This window comes from Electrona antarctica, assembly GCF_951216825.1.
Source record: "Electrona antarctica genome assembly, chromosome: 22".
Classification (NCBI taxonomy): Eukaryota; Metazoa; Chordata; class Actinopteri; order Myctophiformes; family Myctophidae; genus Electrona; species Electrona antarctica.
In genome coordinates, this window is record NC_136805.1 from 32590967 (window position 1) to 32616042 (window position 25076).

The 25076-nt window shown below is 43.6% G+C and overlaps 1 protein-coding gene and 2 long non-coding RNA genes across 3 annotated transcripts; all 3 read right to left on the reverse strand.

Annotated features, from left to right (window-relative positions):
* Positions 1-369: 369 nt before the first annotated feature.
* On the reverse strand, positions 370-3053 carry LOC306915427. Its single transcript, XR_013788818.1, has 3 exons — positions 2799-3053; positions 1255-1449; positions 370-852 (listed from the first exon to the last, which is right to left on the reverse strand). It is a non-coding gene; the product is annotated as an uncharacterized lncRNA (long non-coding RNA).
* Positions 3054-8566: 5513 nt separating this feature from the next.
* Positions 8567-20483, reverse strand: LOC306915981 (ankyrin repeat and SOCS box protein 3-like). Its single transcript, XM_079493682.1, has 10 exons — positions 20363-20483; positions 18651-18856; positions 17605-17778; positions 17390-17502; positions 17130-17262; positions 16523-16700; positions 12660-12875; positions 11236-11532; positions 10953-11086; positions 8567-9247 (listed from the first exon to the last, which is right to left on the reverse strand). The coding sequence occupies exons 1-10, from the start codon at positions 20380-20382 to the stop codon at positions 9045-9047; spliced, it is 1674 nt and encodes a 557-aa protein (XP_079349808.1). The 5' UTR covers positions 20383-20483; the 3' UTR covers positions 8567-9044.
* A 720-nt stretch (positions 20484-21203) lies between these two features.
* LOC306915601 lies at positions 21204-24026 on the reverse strand. Its single transcript, XR_013788850.1, has 3 exons — positions 23785-24026; positions 22016-22386; positions 21204-21617 (listed from the first exon to the last, which is right to left on the reverse strand). It is a non-coding gene; the product is annotated as an uncharacterized lncRNA (long non-coding RNA).
* Positions 24027-25076: the final 1050 nt, after the last annotated feature.

The window sequence follows — 25076 nt, forward strand, 5'->3', positions numbered from 1 at the left end:
ATAGACGATCTACAAGCTCAGTATGGCACAATGAGCTTGTAGATCTTTTGTCTGGGGGTGGAAAATAAATTCCTTAGTGGTTAAAATATTCTTTGTAGGTATATCATTTTTTTGCCTCTGCATGGGGAAACTGGGTGTGCAGAAAATACTTATGTAAACAGAAATGTTATAGTACAATACAGTATATTGCAATAATGCATGTCTGTCACACAATCCCAAGGCACACCAATAGGAACCTGTCTATTCAATCAATTTCTTAGAAAAAGTACATTAGTAAATAAACCAGGTGAAGGTTTCATGGGCATTACAACTAGTGGCACAACTTCCTTTTAAACATTACCATAGTACCATACTAAATTATACCACCAATTCAAAATGTATTACATTTATTATTTACATAATGCATATATTTACAAAAATGTACATGTGAGAACTTTGCTATAGTTTGCCATTTACATTGATAATTCATAGATATGTTTGACATGAGACCTTTTCCATATGATGGTACACAGAACATAATTGATACATTGTCTTTGGCACAACAAACATGTAGTATGTTATGTAGCCTACATGACAAGTAGTCTACAAGGTCCCAACACAACACGTGAGCTTGTAGATTGACCATTTGCTGTCGAGTCACACCCATCCAAAACGCATCACTCTCATTTTGAGTAGGCTCTCAGAGAAAAAAAAAAAATATATATATATAAAGGTTGATGAAAGACAACATGTCTGCAAGCATGTCCGATTCAACCTCAGGGATTGCCAAGCAGCTACTCTTCACAGTAGACGACTGCAGCTCAGAAAGGCCAGTGACATCAGCTTGCTCTCCGAGTTCTTCTCCTTGACGGCCTAGTTGAGAGGGAAAACTAGCATTAGAATTATTGTATTTAAACATGTTTTACTCCATTATATTATACTAACCCTAGTGGAGGGGAACTCTTGTATTAAACATCCCCATCTAACTCCATTATATGCTACATTTTACTAACCCTAGTGGAGAATAGACATTTAGTATTCAATATTTATCCACGTAAACATCCCCATCTTACTGCATTATACTCACTCCAAGTTACAATTAAGCAGATGCTCATCACATGCAGAGAGTGTCTCAGTAATCTAGAATAATTGGTCTGAACATCTGTACATCGAAACTATAGGATGCCTGGTAAAGAAATGACATCCGTCTTAAATAACATGCCATCTAACCTACATTTATACTAACCCCTTACCCCATCCCTAGTGCCAACTCACCTGGAAATGTTCATTCCCCTCACTGACATTCTTAGCGATGTGCTGCATAATTGGTTTCAGGTGAGCCTCGTCATGTTGTGAGATGGGTCTCCTGATGTAGCTGGAAACTGTGATGAACCTTGATCAGCCAGTCCATTAAGACAGCTCACATGTGTGCAGTTATCTTGTAGCCCTTCACGTACCCTGGTGTGTGACCTGTGCAAACAAAACATTTCATTACATTGCTGCAAGACACCAGGTCACATTATAGGCCCCACCTGTCCCAATTATAATATACAAGTCTACAAGCACACAATGCGTTGCACAGATTTGTGAGCTTTTAGATTGGCATTTTTTGCCTATCTAAGTTATTTGTCAAATCTGCGTTTACAATGCCTAAAAGCCAAATACAATAATTGCAATTGTTTTTTTCATTGAACATAAACATTTCATTTCTATGACAATTAAATGTCAAGTAAAATGTCATGATTGTGACAGACAACCCTAGTCACAATATGTAGTAAAAAAAAATATAATATATATATATATATATATTATACACACACACACACACGTGGTTTAGAAGACATTTTGTGCCCCTAGGATGACCTGAGGCCCACCACTTAAAAACCACATGCTACGGTGCCCAAATCTGAATTTAGGTGCTCAAATGAACTCAAACTGAAGCAATTCAGTAAAGGTCAACACTCCAGTAAAAGGCCTAAATACTCTCCAAGAGTTGGGGAACAACATATCAAGAGAGTGGAGTGGTAGGCCCTTGGATTGACCCAGGACCAGTGATTAAATGTACCCCACTGAAAAATAGCAGATCTACAAGCTCTTAGCGTGGCACTCGGTGCCGCACTACGAGCTTGTAGATCTGCCCAAAGTTGAAGGGCTTCAACCTTGGGTACTGGGTAGCTGAAGTTGAAGCTATGCCCTTCAACTTTGGGCACTTTTACATGTAGGCTGACCCAAAGTTGAAACAGTTGCAAGGGGACAGCTTTGGGCATGGGGTCCTCATCGTTGGATATGTTGTTCCCACAACCAAGAAGAGTATTTTACCCTTTACTGGAGGTCCTAGGCCCTAAAATGACCCCATGAGGAAGCGTTGACCTTTACTGAATTGCTTCAGTTGCAGTTCATTTGACCACCTAACTTCAGATTTGGGCACCCCAACATGTGGTCTTGAAGTGGTGGGCCTGTGGTCATCTTAGTGGCTAGGAGGTCCAGTGAAAGGCCTACATACTCTCCCAAGATGGAGGAACAACATTTTACAATCTGGGAACCCTAGGCCACAGCTACAGTGCGACTGGTTCAAGGCCTTTCCCTGGACCTTCTACTAGTGGGTAGATCTTGTTGAGCTGGTCATTTTGAAAGTAGATCTCACGTCATAAATGTGTGGGCACCCCTGGGCTAGAGTGACAAGAGTTCATGCAGCTTTCTCTGCTCCAGCATTTGGCGAGTCGCCTTGGATGAAGAGCAGTGTTCAAAGATAAGAGAAAAAGAGATGAAACTACTTCAGAAAAGGTGTGTGTGTGTGTGTGTGTGTGTGTGTGATTTACCTGGGGTCCCTGCTCAGTTGTGCATGTTGTAAGGGTCTCCCACCACACACCTCCTAGCATGCTCCATGGTGGTATCACCTCGGACGTCTGCCTGGAATGCTTTGGATCCTTGGTGATTTCTGTAAAAGGTTTGTTTTATCTACGGGTGGTCCTTCGTCTGATCCCTTACCCTTTGAGCTGTCCGGCATGGTGGCCCCTGCCAAGACCTGCTCTCTGGGTAAGCGATTCGCAAGCTCCTCCACCAACGTCAAGGTGACCACCCATGGGAGGAGTCCCAATTTAGTCATCGCCAATTCCCAATTGCCCCAAGTGTCCTTGAGTCCCCGTTGCTGGCACCACCACCCCCACAGCTGGGGAGGTATAAAACTACTGTGTGCATCCTCCCATACACACTTGGAAGTAGCTTCTGCAGTGCAGCAAAAGGGACAGTCACTTGATCCATCGCCAGCTTAAGTTCCCACCCGTAAACACGGCCAATTGTGTTTGATGGAGCGCCAGGCCAAGCTGGAAGCACTGCAGTTACTCCTGGGCGTTGAACCCAGCTTTCTGCTGCAGTGGTGGGTGAGTACTTTACCTCTTACCACACCCAGACGCCCCACAGACAGACAAACGCTCAGGCGCAAGACGCAACCTAGAGCATTCACAGGGTTGAATGGCACCTCCGCCAGACACAAGGCCAACTGACTGGTGAAGATGACACCGAGCAGCAGCACGCAAGACTCAGTCGGTAGAAACCTGTGAACTGAACATACTGCAGAAATGATACAGGCAAACAAGACACTTTGTTAGTTTTGTCATAATCACCATTATTACGTTATGTTAAAAGTTAAGTCAAAACAGTGCGATAGTGTCAAGTTTCTCTGAGAGGGCTACCACATGTGGAGGAACATGAATCCCTCCCAGATCCACTTCCTGCTGAAGGCAGCAAACCAAACCTCACATCAACATAGATCACCCTCCCCAACTTAACACACCGATGCCCCATCATTTGCGTGTACATTTTTCATAATTTCTAAAGTAGTCAGCCAATAGAAAAAAAAAGAGAAGTCAACCACCCCTTAACTTAACCTTAAATTACTTATCAATATTATAACAATGGAGCAGCGGTGTGCCCCAGAGGCGAGGACACGCATTGGTATCAGCCAACCTGATCCTATCACTGACATCACAGGCATCCTCTAAACCTGCAGGTTCCACACACCCGTCGTCCTCATGAAGAACTATAAACAAATCAAATTGAATTTAGTTTAATGTAATTAAAGATTGAAATATTTTGTAGATCCAGTGAGGTGAATGAGCTAAAAGTCTAACAGAAAAAAAGTTATTACAGTAATTCATCAATAATACTTACTTGCCATAATACTTACTTGCAGTCTTGCACGTCCGAGGTAGGCGACGGCTCGTTGATCTTACAGTCTTGCTTCGAGGAGGACCTCTGGCGATGGTCTGAAGGGGAAGGTGCTCCGTCGGCTCGTCGCTAAAGGCGAGGCACCTCCGTACCTTCTCCTCGGGGAAGCTACAGAACACAGACAGCTGCATCTGTAGACGGTCACCCTCCACTGGCACATTGGCTCCTGCAATGCAAAACACAACTTTAGTTTACCATCATCGTTATTCTAAACTGAAATGTTTGTTGAGGGGCGCCAGCCCCTCCTATGCCCAGCTTTGAGTGTTTGTGTAAACACAAACATGGAAGACAAAAGTGAGGACACAAATTGTGATGATGTATGAATATGATAAGAGCTCCTCTAACTTCACACAGGTGCGATTGTTAAATTCCAAATTAGATTGAAATATTTTGTAGATCCAGTGAGGTGAATGAGCTAAAAGTCTAACAAAAAAAATGTATTAGTTATTGATCAATAACTTACTTGCACGTCCAGAGGTTGAAGACGGCTCGCTGATCAACTTGATGTGACACCGCTCCATTCTGCTGTTCTGTGGAGAGAGAGAGAGAGAGAGAGAGAGAGAGAGAGAGCGAGCGCGCGAGCTGAGAACTTTGCAGAGATCTGACACCTGTGAAGGAGAGAGAGAGAGGTCAGTTTATTATGTCAGTGGTGGAGGAAAGTAACTAAACATTTACTACTAACTGTAGCCTAATTAAGTACAATTTTGAGGTAGGCCACTGTAGTAATATGGAAGTAAAATACTTTATACATCTCATTACAATACATTAGTTACAAAATATTAATTTACCAATTAAGCTTACTTGCCATAATACTTACTTGCACGTCCGAGGTAGACGACGGCTCGTTGATCTTACAGTCTTAGACCTGTCATGCTTCGAGGAGGACCTCTGGCGATGGTCTGAAGAGGAAGGCGCTCCGTCGGCCCGCCGCTAAAGGCGAGACACCTCCGTACCTTCTCCTCAGGGAAGCTACAGAACACCGACAGCTGCATCTGTCCATCTGTCCTGTAGACGGTCACCCTCCACTGGCGCGGGACGACGCGTCCCCCCAGTTCCCATGTGGCGGAGACACCGGAGATGACTCTGGCCAGCTGCTGACCGTTCACCTCCACAAGGTCATGCTGGTTGCCGCTGCGGGCGTTCCAACACCTGAAGGGGGGTAAATGAGAAAAAGAGGTTGCGCATCAGCAATGGAGTGCTAAACCCAAATCCAGTATATGCGTTTCGGCTATGCAGCCTTCATCAGAGCATGATGCTTCATGATATAATAAATAAATGGAAATGTGTGTACTTAGAACAATTTAAAAAAGGTAGCAAATAAATGGTGGACAAATTCCTACCTGAAGGGGGGTGTTAGGGTGTCAGGGTGGGGCGGAGTCACCAGGGACCTGGAGAATTCCTGGAAAAGAATGTTGTTTTGAGTGGTCACCACCGCTGGTGTTGGCATAGGCAGGCGCACCCGCACAAACTTCTTAGTAGGGGGGTCATACTGCACACAGACACAGCGGTGGTACTCGGGTCTGAACGCCGGCCTCCACCGCTTAGTACGCTGGTCATAGCGTTGGTACACCGGCCTCCACTCCTTAGTGAGACGGTCATAGACACACTCGCAGGGTCTGTTCAGGTGAACAGCAGGTGTGAAGTCCTTTGGAGGTCTCAGGAGCTGCTCGTCTACTACTGTGAGAGAGGAAAGGTCAATTTCCTGATCCACGCGCCGGTAGAGCTCAGGGACACACGCTGCGATGGCCTCCATGTCGTAATCGGTCAGTGGGCGGTTCCTCAGGTTGTCCACGTGGACGTCGATCTGCCTTCTGGAACGAGCTCCTGCAATGGAAAACACAACGTTAGTTTACCATTAGCGTTATCGTTCTTAACTGAAATGTTTGTTGAGGAGCCCCTCCTATGCACAGGTTTGAGTGTTTGTGTAAACACAAACATGGAAGCCAAAAATGAGGACGCAAATTGTGATTGGCCAGAATGAGATGTATGAATATTATAAGAGCTCCTCTCACTTCACACAGGTGCGATTGTTAAATTCCAAATTGGATTAAAATATTTTGTAGATCCAGTGAGGTGAATGAGCTAAAAGTCTAACAAAAATGTATTAGTTATTGATCAAAAACTTACTTGCACGTCCAGAGGTTGAAGACAGCTCGTTGATCAACTTGATGTGGCACCGCTCCATGCTGCTGTTGTGGTGAGGGGGTGCTGAGAGAGAGAGGGGGGAGAGAGAGGGGGGGGTGCTGAGAGAGAGAGAGAGAGAGAGAGAGAGAGAGCGCTGAGAGAGAGAGAGAGAGAGAGAGAGTGAGAGCTGAGAGCTTTGCAGAGATCTGACACCTGTGAAGGAGAGAGAGGTCAGTTTATTATGTCAGTGGTGGAGGAAAGTAACTAAACATTTACTACTAACTGTAGCCTAATTAAGTACAATTTTGAGGTAGGCCACTGTAGTAATATGGAAGTAAAATACTTTATAAATCTCATTACAATACATTAGTTACAAAATATTTATTTACCAATTAAGCCCCAAAATACAAACTCAATCGTATTGTTAGATTGTAGATAGAAAAATAAGCAGATCTGCTCATTTTTTAGGGATAATATAGGCCCCCTTTGTCCAGCTTTTAGTTTATGTAACCCGTGTGATTTTTGAAATATTAATTTGGCCAAATTCCATTCATAATGCATATAATTACTGTAACTGTTGATTTGCTCCCATGCACTCTAACCTTATTAGGTCATGTATAGCTCTGGTCCATAGCCTTACTACTTCTATCTGCAGGGCAGATATAAGCAGTAAGGCTATGGACCAGAGCTAGGTCATGTTGAGAGAAAATTTGGAAAAAAACAAAAAAAAACAGATCTCCCAACGTTCCAAATAATTGGTTGCGCTATGCTTTTTTCACAACAGTGAGACTAGATGGTGACCGATTTGAAATTTGAACGACTGTGTAATCCGTTGTTACTAGTTTGATTCAAATGTGAATCACGTTTGAATCAAACGAGTAACATCATAACCGAGGCCCAGAGCCATTAACGTCAACTCGTTCACGATCGTTAACGTTTAAATGCAAGTAGGCCTGACTCATTTAAACACACTACAACGGAAACCGACAGCCTATTTAAATGACATTACCACCGTTGGGTTTTTAAAAAAAAAACACAACTGTTCCATAAACGTGCAAGTTGCATCATGTACCGATGACAGCCACGGTAACGGGAGTAGCCACACCGACGACCGACCTTGCAGCTGAGCTTCTAGACTATAGACGTTAACCCACGCTACAAACACATCAATACATTTTAAATTTTAAACTGCATAGCATTGAAATGTCAGGTGGCCCTAAACCCCCAACGGACTAGCTCCGTTTGGAACCTCATGTCTAGGTAGCCCCTTTTGGAACCCTACGTTAAAGTTTCTGACATTTAAAGTCATCAAAATGTCAGAAACTTTAACGTAGGGTTCCAAAAAGGGCTAATATCTAGGCTGCTACGCTCAGAGCTCAATTGTACTAGCAACGTAGATAGAGGTTCCAAACGGAGCTACCGTTGCACGACTCCACGGGCATTTCGAAAATAAACTCACCGTTTGTAGAGGAAAAGCTGGTTAAGAGCAACAGATAATACTGCTGCAAAACGCTGGTTCCTCTAGTTGGCGATGTACAGTATCCTGTTTAGCGCTGGTCTGGTTGGTTGGTTGGTTGGTTAGTGGTTTGCTGTTAGGCAGTTAGTGATGCTGTGAAGCGAGTAGAATGCGACTGGTCCGATCAAGGTCTGGAAGCATTCAGAGAGGTGAAGCTCCGCGCTGTGGTTTAAATACCTGCAGTGGTCTGCTCGAGCAATGGGCCCGCCCCTCGTCGTTGATTGGTCAGCTGTGAGCTGACACCGGCCGATGATTGGTCAGATTGAATGTCAACGTAAGATGCCATAGTTCAAAAGTTCAATATCGTCGCGTAACGTAACAAATTGTTGTTTTTATTTTCGCGTTGCAATTGTTATTTTTGTTTTAATTAAGTGACACGTCCGTTTAGAGGAGAAAATATTTAAGTTTAAAAGGTACGAACGCTCGTTTATTTACTTTTATTAAAGTGACATACGTTACGTTTGTTGAACCACCACTGCGGGCCACTGAGCAGATCTTACCGTAATTACAATCCTTAATGCGCAATGAAATTATTTGTGGTGTGTTTACTGTTTACATGACATCACGTCATCTTGAGAGTGTAAAATTCATTCATTTCAAATTTCAGTAATTTCAAATTGTATTTCAGTGAAATCTCAAACTCTACCACCAATGTACCACTGCGCTCTGACCACTATGGTACATTCACTGTAAAAGGAAAGTGTTCAACATATCAAAACATGGAGGGCGACACTCATTTTTTATTCTTAGATTATGCCATAAGATGACAGACGTTTCAGATATCCAGCCTTCATCAGTGTGAATAGAGGGTATGCGTGTGACATAAAAAAAACAAAAACAAAGGGGAACACCTACTGAATAAACTACTTTGTGGCCTTGACAGCCCATACATTCAAACAGAAAGGTCCTAGCTGATACTAAATTGCATTAAACAATGTTAAACTCATTTTGCCACTCACTGAATGCATGCACATACCCTCTATAGTAAACAAACAAACCAACAATCTTTCCACTCCTGGCGTTTTGAGCAGGAAACAAGGGAACAGATGTTCTCAACTCAAATGAAAGCAAAAATAGTAATCAGCACTTGAAGATAAGTTGGAAATAATGTACAAAAGGTTTAGTCATATTGCATGGATACAAAATAATATAAATGTACTATAAAGAGAGGCAGAAGGGCATAATTACACAAGTGTCTTTATAGAACATGTCTGTGAATGTGTATGTGTACGATATCGCTGTGCCTTTGATCTGGCAAAGGCGGGGGTGGTGGGACGTCTGAGAAGTGGAGGTAGCCATGTAGTCGGGTGGGCACTGGAAGCTGCTGGATGAGCGTCGGATGCCCCCCCAACACATCTCTGATCTTCAGCCTGCAGAGGTGGAAGAGAGATGGTACACAGTCTAGAGAGGAAAGGGGAGAGAGAGAGAGAGAACAGAGATGGATTGTTAAAATTCCATTGTTCAGAAGACACTGTGGAATCTGTTAATGCTGCTTTGTTTCTGCACCACATGTCCATTCAATCCAACCTTGGGTCGGGAGCATAGACTGTAAGGTCGGGAGCCTATCTTCTGTTTCTGTAGCATGAGGAAGATGGATGTACCTGTACCTGCCCTGGACATGACGCTAGTATGTCGCAAGGCCTTACCCCGAATCCAACCCTTTATACCAGGGGTATAAACCTGTTTCATTTGAAAAAACATTATTTATTCACCATTTCTAAAACGGTTAGTCCCAATACTTGATTCTGATTGGCTGGTTTATGATTAGACCGTGTACTAAATGTCACAATAAATAATCTACACCTTAAAGCTGCTATAAGCAATAATGACAACATTTGAATGAACTTTTTTTTGGTATTTAGACAGCCATCAATGAGTAAAACGCTCCCCCAAAAAAATGAGTCTCTGTGACACATCTAGGCATCTGCATTCAAAGATGTTCCTAGAAGCTTTGTCATTGGTCAAAAACACTTCTAAGCACCACCCGTGCTCTAAGGACTGTGAATGAGTCTCTCCAGGCGGGCTTGTAAAGACAGCAATCCTATTCCCCTGTGAACAGCTGACCACCCTCGTAATGTAGCCAAGTAGCCATGCTAGAGTTTGTGACATGATGTTCACATACATATCAGCTAAATCTGCCACCACATAAATGTTGTTTGTCAATGTAACTTCGTTTGGCAAAAGTTGACAACAAGTGGCCGAACGGATTGCGGAGCGGTCTTGATACCGGAAGGTCGCCAGTTCGAATCAGCGGTCCGACACGTTAAAATTACCACCGCTGAAGTGCCCTTGAACAAGGCATTGAACCACTACGATGAAATGTTCTATGAGCAGGGCCTGGCTGGAAACAAGTTCTTGAGCTTAGCCCAGATACCCTGAGTAAATATAGTAATCATTTCATTTAATTTCATTTAATTTCATTTAATTTCAACAAACAAAGCCTGACTGGAATGGCTGAGTAAACAAGGAAGTAGCTCTATCTGGTGGCCGTAAAGTGTAACTACTTTCTCCAGTAGGAATAGTTTAATGAGTTTAATACTGCCAATTGTTTGTAACCGTTTTAGACACGTCTCGTGCCTCACCACGCCTCTCAGCCATTATAAAATACAAGGTAATCTGAGACCTCTTGTGGCTTATTGCTTTATTGAGCCACGGAACAACATTTGATGAGATTTAGCCTCTCAGACTCAAAACTAAAGAATATTTTGTTGTCGTTGGATAAGATTTCTCATACCGGAAGTTCAATGAATATATGGCAGTTGAGACCGTTGTCCTATAAATCGGTTCAGGAATACAAAAGAAGACACAGTACATCATTTTATTGAGCATCATAAACAGTGGTATAGGTATCGTCTCTGTCTCGGGGGTATCACGAGATTTGGCTGCCAGACAGGAAGCGGTGGAAAGTCTCACGATACTTGGTACGTTCAGAAAGGTACTTTGTGCTCTTTAGATACCATACCTCTATAAAATTACAGTGTACATACTGTACTATTATGGCAGACAATCTTCCTTATTTACTCTGATTCTACGGCACTGTCCGTGGTTTTAATAATTCTAATTCTAATTCTGTCCTAATTTCTGACTTGATCATGCGTGGCCTTACCAAAACAGGCCAGTGGTGTCCAGGTCTTCTCATCCAGTCTCCGTAGCAGAATGTTTCTCAGATCTTGTGACAGGGTCGACCAGTTCACGAATGCCAGTAGGTAGTTCAACACCTCGCTGTCTGCCTTTTCCAGCCTATGAAAATAATCACAAGCTCAATTGACGGAGCTAGTACAGGGGGTCCCCAGCTAAATGATTGATAGCTAGGGAGTATGAACCAAAGTGTTACCGTAACAGTGTACGAATTAAGTCACATTTATGCGTTGAAAAAGCAAAGAGCTTACATGATGGGCTGCAGCAGTAAAGACGGCTCCAGGTCTGCCTGTAGGAGCACGGGCAGCCAGCAGGAGGCAAACTTCACATAGTCGAGTGCTACACAGAGCAGTGCCCTCAATTCAGTGCGCCTCAACGCTCTCCGCTGGTCCGGTATGGAAGAAAGGGTCCGGCTCATATTCTGGATCTTGGGGATACGTCTGTGCTGCAGTATCAGCGGCAGCAGCTCTGGTTTAATGGGCAAGGCAAACATCCACACAGCCTCAGTCAAAGTGGCTCCTGCGGCCAGAAGCAACTTCACCGTTTCACTGAAAGAAGATATTTAGTTGTATATTTCAGCCATGTCATACAGCAGAAAAACTGCATTTTAAATTTACATAGGTGTTAAGACTCCTCTGGCGTTTCAATAGCGCAAGGTGACGAAAATAGCCTACAGGCAGCTCGTAGTGATAAACACCACACTTGAAATGCTACAATAAGGATGCAAGGATTCGGGCCGTGATGTCACTTACAACACGGAAGTAGCATAGCAGCAGAAAGAACGCCATTATGAAGGAAATAAGGAATCGGCAGTGATGTGATATCACTGGCGATTCCTTGACTTGGGTATGCGAGAAGCACCCAGATGCAATCTTGCAGTGCGCTCTGATTAAAGTGTTACCCGCCCGCGTTTAGTTCAGATAACGCTCGTCCCCGTACCATAGCCCCGTACCCGTGAAGTATATTTTTCCACCCGCTTTCACCCATCAAAGGTTGTAGGACTCTGGCATGTGGATAGTTTATCCACTTACGGTGCTGTAAGTGATCTAATATAACTTTCAATTGAAAATGTTACACAGTATGTCCTTAAAAGTAAGACAAAAGGGCAAAAACAAATAGAGAAAACAACTAAAACTGTTCAAATTAGAAAAAAGTAAAAAGGGGAATTTGATTAGGTGGGGAAGGCAAGTCTGAAGACGTGATTTTAATCCATTTACTGTAGGACTGAGGCCGAAGTTTTCTGAAAAACATTTATGTTGCTATACTGTACATAGCAACAAGAACCCCAAAAGGGGTTCCCGTCTTGAAGGAACAAACACCAAAAGTGATTCCCGTCCTAAAAGGGTTGGAGAAGGGTGAGTTTCATAGGGAAGGCCAGCGAGTGAGAACTGAGAAGGCCCTGACACCCCAGGTTCAGCGCTTTGTCCTGGGGACCACCAGGTGGTTGGCACCACCAGGGGCATGGTTATGTATGAGGTCGTAGAGGTAGCAGAGAGCTGCTAGGTTGTTCAGGGCCTTATAGGTGGTGAGCAGTATTTTAGAATCTATTCTGTATTTTACTAGTGAGCCAGTCCACTTCGGGGAGCCAGAAAGAGGGGCTTTGAGCTTGTATCTCTGATATGTTCAATGTTTTTTTGTTTGTTTTTGTTTTTGTTAAATGAGTTTGTGTACAAACCTGCACGGGTGGTCGTCACACGCTATAGACATGGCCAGCGGTGAATGATGACCCAGCTTGAGACTGCAGTCCTGGGCGTCTGGACTGTAGCCCTCCTGCAAGAGCAGCTCGACACTCCACCGCCGATTCTGATCCACAGCTACGTACAGAGGACTCACCATGGCCTCGCCGCAGTCACACGCACGGTCCGTCACAGCTATCAGCCTCTTGAGGATGCTGGAAGCACAGAAGTGAGAAACATTTCTCAGTAAGTATTTTTTGAGGGGCGCTAATGTTTGTCTTTAGTTCAATGTTTGTTTTGTAAACGCCATTGACAATGAAGGGAAAATGTATGTCATAATCAGTGTTGGGTGTAACGGCGCTATTAATAACGGCGTTATGTAACGGACTACTTTTATTGGTAACGGAATAAAGTAACTACTTAGTTTTGCAATTTAGTAGTTAGTTACCTAGTTACATTTCCAAAAAAGTAATCCCGTTACTATAATGTGTCCCTGTTCATTTTGTTGGCAAGATTTAAAAAATAATAAAGCCCCGACTGCCCGCGGAGTCTATTTCTCCTGCCTTCTGTGTGAGTTATCCTTCCATGCCCACTATACCATGTACTATACATCCTGCGTCTACTACATCCTGTAGTTCACTTAAGAAATAAAAGTATTGTTACACGTAGCTTTTATTTTGAAGAGGAAGAGGAAGTTGTTTCGGTTGTAGCCAGCTGCCATGACAGTCTAGTCGACTGGAAGTGCCGGGTGGTAGTGGAATAATAATAACTAGAAAAAGTGCCCCTCAGGGCACAGGTCTCCACCAGGGCAGGTCAGGTTGTGGCCTCCTGGTGGTGCTATAATAGGCCAATGTGAAAAGGGTGCCATTTCTTCATACGCCTTTGATGGCAATTGGATGATTTGAGGCATTTTGTTCCAAAAATGTGTTTTGCAAAAATCAACCTGTTGGTGGCGCTATAACAGGCCAATGTGAAAAGGGTGGGATATATTCCTCAGCCTAGTAAGAAAATGTGTGAAAGATTTCACGTAAATTGCACGCTGCGTTCCTGATTTGAGGCTTTTGTTCAAAACGGGGCAATCTTGCAAACTGTGAAAGCCAATTATAGCCAATTAGGATGGAATATGAAATATTGGACAGATCCGACTTGCGCACATGACCATAGAGATACTGTGTAACGATTTGTGAGATTTTTGGACAGAATCTGGAGGAGTAATATCAAAAAATGTGTTTTACAAAAGTCGGCCTCCTGGTGGCGCTATAAAAGGCTGATGCGGAAAATGCAGGTCAAAGGTTTGTCCTTGGCCTCTAGGGAGTGTGCATGCAACATTTCACGCAGATCGGTGCAGTTTTAGGTAAAACATGTGAAAAGCTGCCTCATGGTGGCGCTATAACAGGCCGTTCTGGAAAATGTGGGGCAGAGGTTCATTGTTGGCATCCAGGGAGTGTGTGTGCAAAGTTTGGCATCGACCGGGTTAACGGTGCCGGAGATTAGCTGGTAACAGACGGACGGACACACACACACACACACGGACACACGGACGGAGTGCAAAACATACTCTCTCCCCATGCCTTCGGCCTGGTGGAGACAAATACTCTCTCCCCATGCCTTCGGCCTGGTGGAGACAACAACAACATGCTTTTAGCCAAAGTTCATGAAAACCGCATGCGTCTATGACTTAAACAATGTAGGCTAAGCACTTTGGAATTACGTTTAACATGGTATATCCTCCGTGGCGGCGTCATTAGGTGAGTACTAGTTAATGAATTGTTAAGTTTCATAGTATCATTCATCATCAACAAAAGGCTGTTGTTGTTGCCCCCCCAAAATGAACAGGTTACTGCCTACAGGATTCTCATTCTGTTACTGTCACTGCCTGCAAGGATGGCCGCCGTGCCATTGCTTATAAACTATCTAATTCATACGTGGGTCGTCGTGGGTCCACGTGGAGTTAACGAATGTTAACGAAGTCCACACCCACAACACCAGAGGGAGTGCAACGAACCATGTACAACCCAGATTCGGCACAAACAAGGGACTAAATTATTTTCGCTCCTATGCCACAAAAATGTGGAACGCCCTACCAAGACATGCGAATCCCTTGACTCCTTCAAAACCGCTCTCAAAGGGCACCTACGGATGGCTGCAATTCGAAACTGGCCCCCGTAAAATCTGAATCCCCCCCCACCGCCCCCCCCCCCCCTTTTCCCCTCACTGTATATGTTTCTTTTCCCTTTTTACCTCCATTATGATGAATTCCTGTTCTGTTCTTTGTCTATATAGAAGTGTCTATTTGTACGTCTCTAAATTTTTGAAGAAGTTTTGATGAATTGAACATGGTGGACCCTGTTGTAAACAAGTGTAATGCTTAATTGGGTCGTCCACTCACAGTTAACAGCCTTTGTATTGAGTTTGTGCTTGAAATGTACTGTAATTCTGCAAACTGTTAATACAATTTTCAATCAATCAATCAAAGTTGTTGTTGTTGTTCATGCGCCACGGCGTGCGGCGTGGAGAGGGCATCAGAGCGCAGCGCAACAGGTATGGCATATTGTAGTGTACTCTCTGCACTCTCTTTCTGTCCAGTCCTACGTGTATAGGCTGGTGATTGTGGCAAATTATATTCATTAATAAAGAGAGGGCTGTAAAGGGAATATTGTCTATGGTCAGTTCATGGTGTGTATCATTCTCGTTTTTAACCGGGCCGTGATAATGCGGCGCAATGACGGTAGGCAGTAGCCTAATACAATGTAACCAACTTGCGCAAGCATTACAAAATGGGTTTTAATTGTCAGGTAACGGAAAATAATCTAACCTTTTACTTTTCTCAGAAGGTAATTTGTAACGGTAAGGGATTATTTTTATGGGCAGTAATCCAGTAACCTAACGACGTTACTTTCTAAAGTAACGATGCCCAACACTGGTCATAATGTGCCTCATTACGTCATATTGTCTCTTTATTGTTAATGGTGTTTAATGTTTGTGTTGGCACCGTTTGTTTTACATCACCATTACATCACCTAATCAACATGAGTTAGACTTTAATATATTAGCGCCCCTCACTTCATGTGTGATTTTTGAAATTGACTGTCATTATATCTTTGTGGCTTTCACACTAAACGATTTGTCGCCGACTAGGCATCACACTGCAAGAGTTCACCAAGATGCGATCCAGACCCGATCATATAGGCTACATCATTTGTTTTTTATTCCAATTAATTTTGACATTGCACATACGTGCAGGATAGATCTGGTACCCACACCGTGATACAAGCGCAAGACCGACACAGGACGCGGTCACGGGCCGGGACGTTTTTCGGGTGTAAAATGTGTGCTAATTAGTAAGGCCAGGTGGGGCCTCGGGCCAGCCCAGTTAAGACCCAGGTGGGGCCGGGCCTTCATTTTCGGGCCTGTTGAGAACTGTTTTCGCCAGCTGCCGGGCACAGCTGCGCTAATAACCTTGGGGCGTTTGAATGGACATAGTCAGAGTTTGAATGGACCGGTATCAGTCAAAAGGGAGACATCGAAGAGAAAGGACGGGTGGGGAGGATCTGGAATGTCAGTTTAGGTAGGCTCCATATATGGAGATCTAAGGTTCGAGGTCAGATGTAGAGTTGCTGGCCGGCTCTATGAGATGAGATGAGATGATGTATGATGATGTACGATGATAAGAGCGCCCCTCATTTCACACGGGTGTGATTTCTATGAAATCAATTGAAATTTTCACCAGTTTGAATAGCGAATATTGCCAATCTACAATCTCACAACACGTTTTATAATGACATGCAGCCTGCAGTGTACTGTGTATATACAGTTATACATCACAGAGAAACATCTTATGGATCAGTACTACAGTAGGTACCTGATGTGGCCCAACTGAGCAGCAGCGTGAATGGGGAGCTGGGGCCAGTCAGAGCTGCATGGGAGGTTAGGATCAGCGCCGCGCTCTAAAAGAAGCTCCACGCATCCTTCATAACCCTCTTGAGCTGCAATAAACAGCGGCGTGGCCAAGTCCTCGACCTGGGCATTCACGTTGGCACCTACAGTACAGTGGAAAACACACGTGAACACCTAATAACAACAGTAATGAACTAGAAAGGTGCAATTCTGGGGAATTGCAAGTGTGGTTGCACTGATACGTGGGGAATCCATTTATATTATAGAAATAGATAGAGTGTGTGTGTGTGTGTGTGTGTGTGTGTGTGTGTGTGTGTGTGTGTGTGTGTGTGTGTGTGTGTGTGTGTGTGTGTGTGTGTGTGTGTGTGTGTGTGTGTGTGACTGTGTGTGTGTCTTATCATTAAAATAAGATCTGGTTGCAAAAGGGGTGAAGTGTCCCTTTAAAGGCAGAAAAGCCCCCCAAAAATATTTTTAAATAAAGAAGAGAGGACCAGCCGGCGGGCGGACCATGTCTAGTAATAATGATGATGATGATGATCGTCACAAAGACACAGTAAGGAAAATTGGTTGACCTGCATCAATAAGAATCTCCAGGCACTGCTGCTGTCCGTACTGCGAGGCTAAAAACACAGGAGTGATCTTGTGGTCATCGAGTGCCTCCAGGTGACACACACCAACCAGTGTGCGTAAAATGTCACTGTGACCCTTGGGAAAGAAAATAATAAAAGTGTGACATGATTCATGGTATAAAATGTAAACTGTACATCTGTGTGTGTGTCTGTGTGTGTGTGTGTGTGTGTGTGTGGGGGGGGGGTGTGTGTTAAAATATTACCTTATAAACAGCTTGGTGAAGGCAGGACCAACAGGAGGCAGTATGTGTGCCGTTGACTTCTGCACCTTTACGGACTAGCAGTTCCACAATCCCTTTATGCCCAGCATCCACAGCTACAGTATATAGGAACAAAACGGATAAATAACACATAATATACAGATTTAAGTACCACAATGACAATAGTAATGAATGAATGCGTTCGTTACATACAGTACCTGCAAAAAGAGGACAGGACAGATCGTTGGTTGGCTGGTTAATGTTGCCGTGTGCTTTCAGAAGGGTTCGTACCACCGGCAGGTTCCCTTGCCGTGCCGCCAGGTACAGTGCAGACTCTCCCTCGTGAGTCAAAGAGTTCACGTAGCCGCGATGGCCGTGCGATGAGCCTGCTGCTTAGCAATTCAGAGGAGAAAAGAAAAGCAGGAAGAGAAAAGGGAGTCTTTAGCCACTGAAACCTAATACTGTGCCATACGACGAACATGAGCCATGAGCAATAATGTACGGAAGTATTTGAGACCACCTATTGATAATCAAAGGCCCCTTTTCCACCAAAATAAGATAATAATAGAACTGGTTCCCTTCTAGATTCTTGGAACCGTGGCGTTTTAATGGAACCGGCGGCCATTTTTTGGTTCCAGTTTTGAACCAACTTTTAGGGTTCTGAACTTCTGAACCAATTCATTTTCAGTGGAAACACTCTGAACTGGTTTAATATTAGGCGGGAAAAAATACTTGAACCGGTTCAACCCAAGGGGCCAGTGAGGCGCTCCAACGTTGAAGCTCTGGGCCCTAGTGGTAAGAGGAAGGACTGCAGGCGGACCCGTGCACGGACACGTAGGACCATCACTCCCTACGTCACCCATACGTCACCCCGGACCTCAAATTTGAGGTCCGGAGGAGGTACTTCCGGCAGTCTTCCGGGTGCTTCAAAACGCCACTGAGCAACTTCATCGAAATGAATAGCTTGGGGGCGGGGCTAGTGCTCCAGTTCGGTCTCTATCCTTTATATACTCTATGGTTCAACCCCGGTGGAAAAGGGGACATAGGGTACTCGTGTCATACGTGGCACAGGGGTAAAGTGGGATATGGTGGTTCAACTGCAGTGCTCTTATTTTACATTCCACAGACCAGAAGACAGAATGTTGCGTGTTGTGTTTATTGTTGGTTGCGTCTCCTCTCAAACAAGCACTTGTTTGAGAGGAGACCCCCCACCCCCCCAAGTATGTATGAACATAACTGTTTGCCGTATACAATCCTTGCTTACCAGCAGCAGACAGGATCTCTTGCACGCACTCCTTGTGGCCAGCGGCTGCTGCCTCGTGCAGGGCGTTCCAGCCACGGTTGTCTCTGCTGTCTACGCTGAGGCCTTTGCGGATCAGCTTCCGAACACGCTCTCTGCACCCGGAGCGAGCTGCTGCCGCGACGCTGGACACGGTGTCCCCGTAACACTCAGTGAAGTCCATCGCCTTTCTAAGTGTTGGAATTTAGGAGGATATACAATTATATTATACATACAGGAACTGGGAAGTTTGTGTTTTTTTCCCTCACCTATGAATACCTTAATGGAGAGAGGGAACAACAAGTTTAACTAGAGTAGTTTTCCACCCTTAAGCATAATTTTATGCACATGTGCAAAAAATAATGGAAATGGCAGATCTACAAGCTCACAACGAGTTGCATAGCAGTGTTATCGGCTTGTTGATCTGATATTGTCACTATTTTTTAAGAATTGTAACGTTTCTTGAGACTTCTCACCTATGACATGCCCAAAATAGGGACTGTTTTATTAAATTGTTGATATCAATTACTTTTATGATACATTAAATCGATTAGTTCTCTTAACTGCTGCACCCCTGATCTGCAGGGCAGAATCATAGAACCATTAGGGCTATGGACCAGAGCTACCCAGCTGATCTGTGATTGGACGGTGATAAAACCTTTCCAGTTTGCTCTCTGTGAGTGAAAAACATTTAGCTAATTAACTTGCCCTACATTTGCCAGGAGCCCAGGACCGTCAGAAGATAATTTACAAGGAAGGGGTGCTTGCATAGCCTTGGATCAATTCAAGACTATGTCTTTTGACATTTGCATAGAGAAATACGAAATTATTGGTCACGGCCACACAGCCAACTCAAGGTACGGCCACGGAGCCGACTTGGTGACCCAACGCAGCTCCTCCAAGGAAAACAAACAAATGAACGGAGCTGAACGTGAATCCCCCCCACCCCTTTTTTCCCCTCACTGTATACGTTTCTTTTCCCTTTTTACCTCCTTTATGATGAATTCCTGTTCTGTCCTTTGTCTATATAGAAGTGTCTATTTGTACGTCTCTAAATGTTTTTGATGAATTGAACATTGTGGACCCTATTGGAAACAAGTGTAATGCTTAATTGGGTCGTCCACTCACAGTTAACAGCCTTTGTATTGAGTTTGTGCTTGAAATGTACTGTAATTCTGCAAACTGTTAATACATTTTTCAATCAATCAAAGTATTAGTCAGACTCGGATATAGTCTTGAGCCAAGGCTAGCATTCTGTCATTGCTGTGTGACTGTGACTGAGAGAGTTCATACAATACAGTGCAAAGAGAGATTCCTGCATTCGTGTTTAAACCTAAATGGAAAACGTAAAAAAATAAATGTCCAATTGATTGATTGAAATATGTATTAACAGTTTGCAGAATTACAGTACAATTCAAGCACAACGAGTCAATAAAAAGACTGTTAACTGTGAGTGGACGACCCAATAAAGCATTACACTTGCTTACAAGAGGGTCCACCTTGTTCAATTCATCAAAAAAATCACCAACGCAATGGACCAGAGCCCCACACACTTTAAAGTGTTACGCTAGGACACAATTTAAACAAACGTAGTACTGTAGTGATTAATACTGTATATGATTTTATATATGTATATAAATACATGCATACACGATTACACGGTAATGATCGGTTGTAGTAACGAGGAAAATTCCTACCCTGTGGGCATTTGGTCCATTTATAAATGTATATCAAGTGCCAGTTGGGGAGTTTCACCAAAGAGGACCATTTTACCAGTTCACTTTACTTCCGTACACACACGGCAGCTACTGCTGCGATTGGTCAACAGAAAAGCCCCTGTGACATGATTGGACCATTATTGTGGGTGCAAAAACCTAGATTGGGCGAGAGGCTCCCCCTAGTGGCTAATCTGAATTCCACTGCAACTGCAGATTTAAATCAACTAAGGCAAATACCGTTAACTTCAAGTCATGATGCAAAGGTCAGTTTTAAAAGGTCTTTCAAGGGTTGTCAGTTTTAATTTAATGCTGCTACATCCACAAATTCCACCAGCATCCTCAGAGGAGTGAGAGTTCACTATACCATTACCAGATTCTAAACCCTTTTCATTCCAATAAAAAATAGTTATACAAATTTTGTCATCGGTCTCTGTCCCCAAATCTACACTTTTGGAAAATAAATTCCTTAGTGGTTAAAATATTCTTTGTAGGTATATCATTTTTTTGCCTCTGCATGGGGAAACTGGGTGTGCAGAAAATACTTATGTAAACAGAAATGTTATATTACAATACAGTATATTGCAATAATGCATGTCTGTCACACAATCCCAAGGCACACCAATAGGAACCAAGTGTCTATTCAATCAATTTCTTAGAAAAAGTACATTAGTAAATAAACCAGGTGAAGGTTTCATGGACATTACAACTAGTGGCACAACTTCCTTTTAAACATTACCATACTAAATTATACCACCAATTCAAAATGTATTACATTTATTATTTACATAATGCATATATTTACAAAAATGTACATGTGAGAACTTTGCTATTGCCATTTACATTGATAATTCATAGATATGTTTGACATGAGACCTTTTCCATATGATGGTACACAGAACATAATTGATACATTGTCTTTGGCACAACAAACTGTAGTATGTTATGTAGGCTACATGACAAGTAGTCTACAAGGTCCCAACACAACATGTGAGTTTGTAGATTGACCATTTGCTGTCGAGTCACACCCATCCAAAACGCATCACTCTCATTTTGAGTAGGCTCTCAGAGAAAAAAATAAATATATATATAAAGGTCGATGAAAGGCAACATGTCTGCAAGCATGTCCGATTCAACCTCAGGGATTGCCAAGCAGCTAGACTCTTCACAGTAGACGACTGCAGCTCAGAAAGGCCAGTGACATCAGCTTGCTCTCCGAGTTCTTCTCCTTGACGGCCTAGTTGAGAGGGAAAACTAGCATTAGAATTATTGTATTTAAACATGTTTTACTCCATTATATTATACTAACCCTAGTGGAGAGGAACTCTTGTATTAAACATCCCCATCTAACTCCATTATATGCTACATTTTACTAACCCTAGTGGAGAATAGACATTTAGTATTCAATATTTATCCACGTAAACATCCCCATCTTACTGCATTATACTCACTCCAAGTTACAATTAAGTAGATGCTCATCACATGCAGAGAGTGTCTCAGTAATCTAGAATTGGTCTGAACATCTGTACATCGAAACTATAGGATGCCTGGTAAAGAAATGACCCTAGCATCCGTCTTAAATAACATGCCATCTAACCTACATTTATACTAACCCCATCCCTAGTGCCAACTCACCTGGAAATGTTCATTCCCCTCACTGACATTCTTAGCGATGTGCTGCATAATTGGTTTCAGGTGAGCCTCATCATGTTGTGAGATGGGTCTCCTGATGTAGCTGGAAACTGTGATGAACCTTGATCAGCCAGTCCATTAAGGCCCCATTTACACTGGCAGCCAAATCCAGCCTGAATCAGATCTGAGCCACATCCAGATTGGAATCTGATTTGTCTAAATGAGTCATGTGACCATTTAAACCAATCGGATTTCAATCTTGATGTGGCAGAGATCTGATTCAGGCTAGATTTGTCTGCCAGTGTAAATCAGGCCTAAGACAGCTCACATGTGTGCCGTTATCTTGTAGCCCTTCACGTACCCTGGTGTGTGACCTGTGCAAACAAAACATTTCATTACATTGCTGCAAGACACCAGGTCACATTATAGGCCCCACCTGTCCCAATTATAATATACAAGTCTACAAGCACACAATGCGTTGCACAGATTTGTGAGCTTTTAGATGGCATTTTTTGCCTAAGTTATTTGTCAAATCTGCCTAGTGCAATTTGTGTTTACAATGCCTAAAAGCCAAATACAATAATTGCAATTGTTTTTTTCATTGAACATAAACATTTCATTTCTATGACAATTACATGTCAAGTAAAATGTCATGATTGTGACACAGACAACCCTAGTCACATCATGTAGTAAAAAAAAATATATATATATATTATACACACACACACACACACACACGTGGTTTAGAAGACATGTTGTAGGGCGAATCTAGCCCCTAGGATGACCTGAGGCCCACCACTTAAAAACCACATGCTACGGTGCCCAAATCTGAATTTAGGTGCTCAAATGAACTCAAACTGAAGCAATTCAGTAAAGGTCAACACTTCCTCCTGGGTCATTTTAGGGGCTGGGACCTCCAGTAAAAGGCCTAAATACTCTCCAAGAGTTGGGGAACAACATATCAAGAGAGTGGAGTGGTAGGCCCTTGGATTGACCCAGGACCAGTGATTAAATGTACCCCACTGAAAAATAGCAGATCTACAAGCTCATAGCGTGGCACTCTGTGCCGCACTACGAGCTTGTAGATCTGCCCAAAGTTGAAGGGTTTCATAGGCAGATGCGGAAAATGCAGGTCAAAGGTTTGTCCTTGGCCTCTAGGGAGTGTGCATGCAATGTTTCGGTGCAGTTTCAGGTAAAAAATGTGAAAAGCTGCCTCATGGTGGCGCTATAAGAGATTAGGAGATTAGCTGGTAACAGACGGACGGACGGACACACACGGAGTGCAAAACCTACTCTCTCCCCATGCCTTCGGCCTGGTGGAGACAATAACACAAACTTTGGCATGCTACTAATCCTACATCAGGGGTGCCCACACATTTATGTAAGTCACCAGTTAATTCTAAGTGTCAGATGCCATTTTTTTATATTTAAATTAAATATTTTTAGGACCATGCCATGTGATCTACCTGCACAGCCTTTGTGATCTACTGGTAGATCGCGATCTACCTTTTGGGCACCCCTGCTATAGGTGTAAGTATGTAGGACTAGTAGCATGCCAAAGTTTGTGCTATTGCCATTGAGAATGCATTGGGCGTTTAAGTTAAATACGGGGGGGACATAGTTTGACAGCAGACAGCTGTCATAATTTCTCCCCCTCCCTATTCCAAAGCCCCCCGCCTTGGATGAAGAGCAGTGTTCAAAGATAAGAGAAAAAGAGATGAAACTACTTCAGAAAAGTAGTGTGTGTGTGTGTGTGTGTGTGTGTGATTTACCTGGGGTCCGTGCTCAGTTGTGCATGTTGTAAGGGTCTCCCACCACACACCTCCTAGCATGCTCCATGGTGGTATCACCTTGGACGTCTGGATCCTTGGTGATTTCTGTAAAAGGTTTGTTTTATCTACGGGTGGTCCTTCGTCTGATCCCTTACCCTTTGAGCTGTCCGGCATGGTGGCCCCTGCCAAGACCTGCTCTCTGGGTAAGCGATTCGCAAGCTCCTCCACCAACGTCAAGGTGACCACCCATGGGAGGAGTCCCAATTTAGTCATCGCCAATTCCCAATTGCCCCAAGTGTCCTTGAGTCCCTGTTGCTGGCACCACCACAGCTGGGGAGGTATAAACTACTGTGTGCATCCTCCCATACACACTTGGAAGTAGCTTCTGCAGTGCAGCAAAAGGGACAGTCACTTGATCCATCGCCAGCTTAAGTTCCCACCCGTAAACACGGCCAATTGTGTTTGATGGAGCGCCAGGCCAAGCTGGAAGCACTGCAGTTACTCCTGGGCGTTGAACCCAGCTTTCTGCTGCAGTGGTGGGTGAGTACTTTACCTCTTACCACACCCAGACGCCCCACAGACAGACAAACGCAAGACGCAACCTAGAGCATTCACAGGGTTGAATGGCACCTCCGCCAGACACAAGGCCAACTGACTGGTGAAGATGACACCGAGCAGCAGCACGCAAGACTCAGTCGGTAGAAACCTGTGAACTGAACATACTGCAGAAATGATACAGGCAAACAAGACACTTTGTTAGTTGTCATAATCACCATTATTACGTTATGTTAAAAGTTAAGTCAAAACAGTGCGATAGTGTCAAGTTTCTCTGAGAGGGCTACCACATGTGGAGGAACATGAATCCCTCCCAGATCCACTTCCTGCTGAAGGCACCAAACCAACCCTCACATCAACATAGATCACCCTCCCCAACTTAACACACCGATGCCCCATCATTTGCGTGTACATTTTTCATAATTTCTAAAGTAGTCAGCCAATAGAAAAAAAAGAAAAGTCAACCACCCCTTAACTTAACCTTAAATTACTTATCAATATTATAACAATGGAGCAGCGGTGTGCCCCAGAGGCGAGGACACGCATTGGTATCAGCCAACCTGATCCTATCACTGACATCACAGGCATCCTCTAAACCTGCAGGTTCCACACACCTGTCGTCCTCATGAAGAACTATAAACAAATCAAATTGAATTTAGTTTAATGTAATTAAAGATTGAAATATTTTGTAGATCCAGTGAGGTGAATGAGCTAAAAGTCTAACAGAAAAAAAGTTA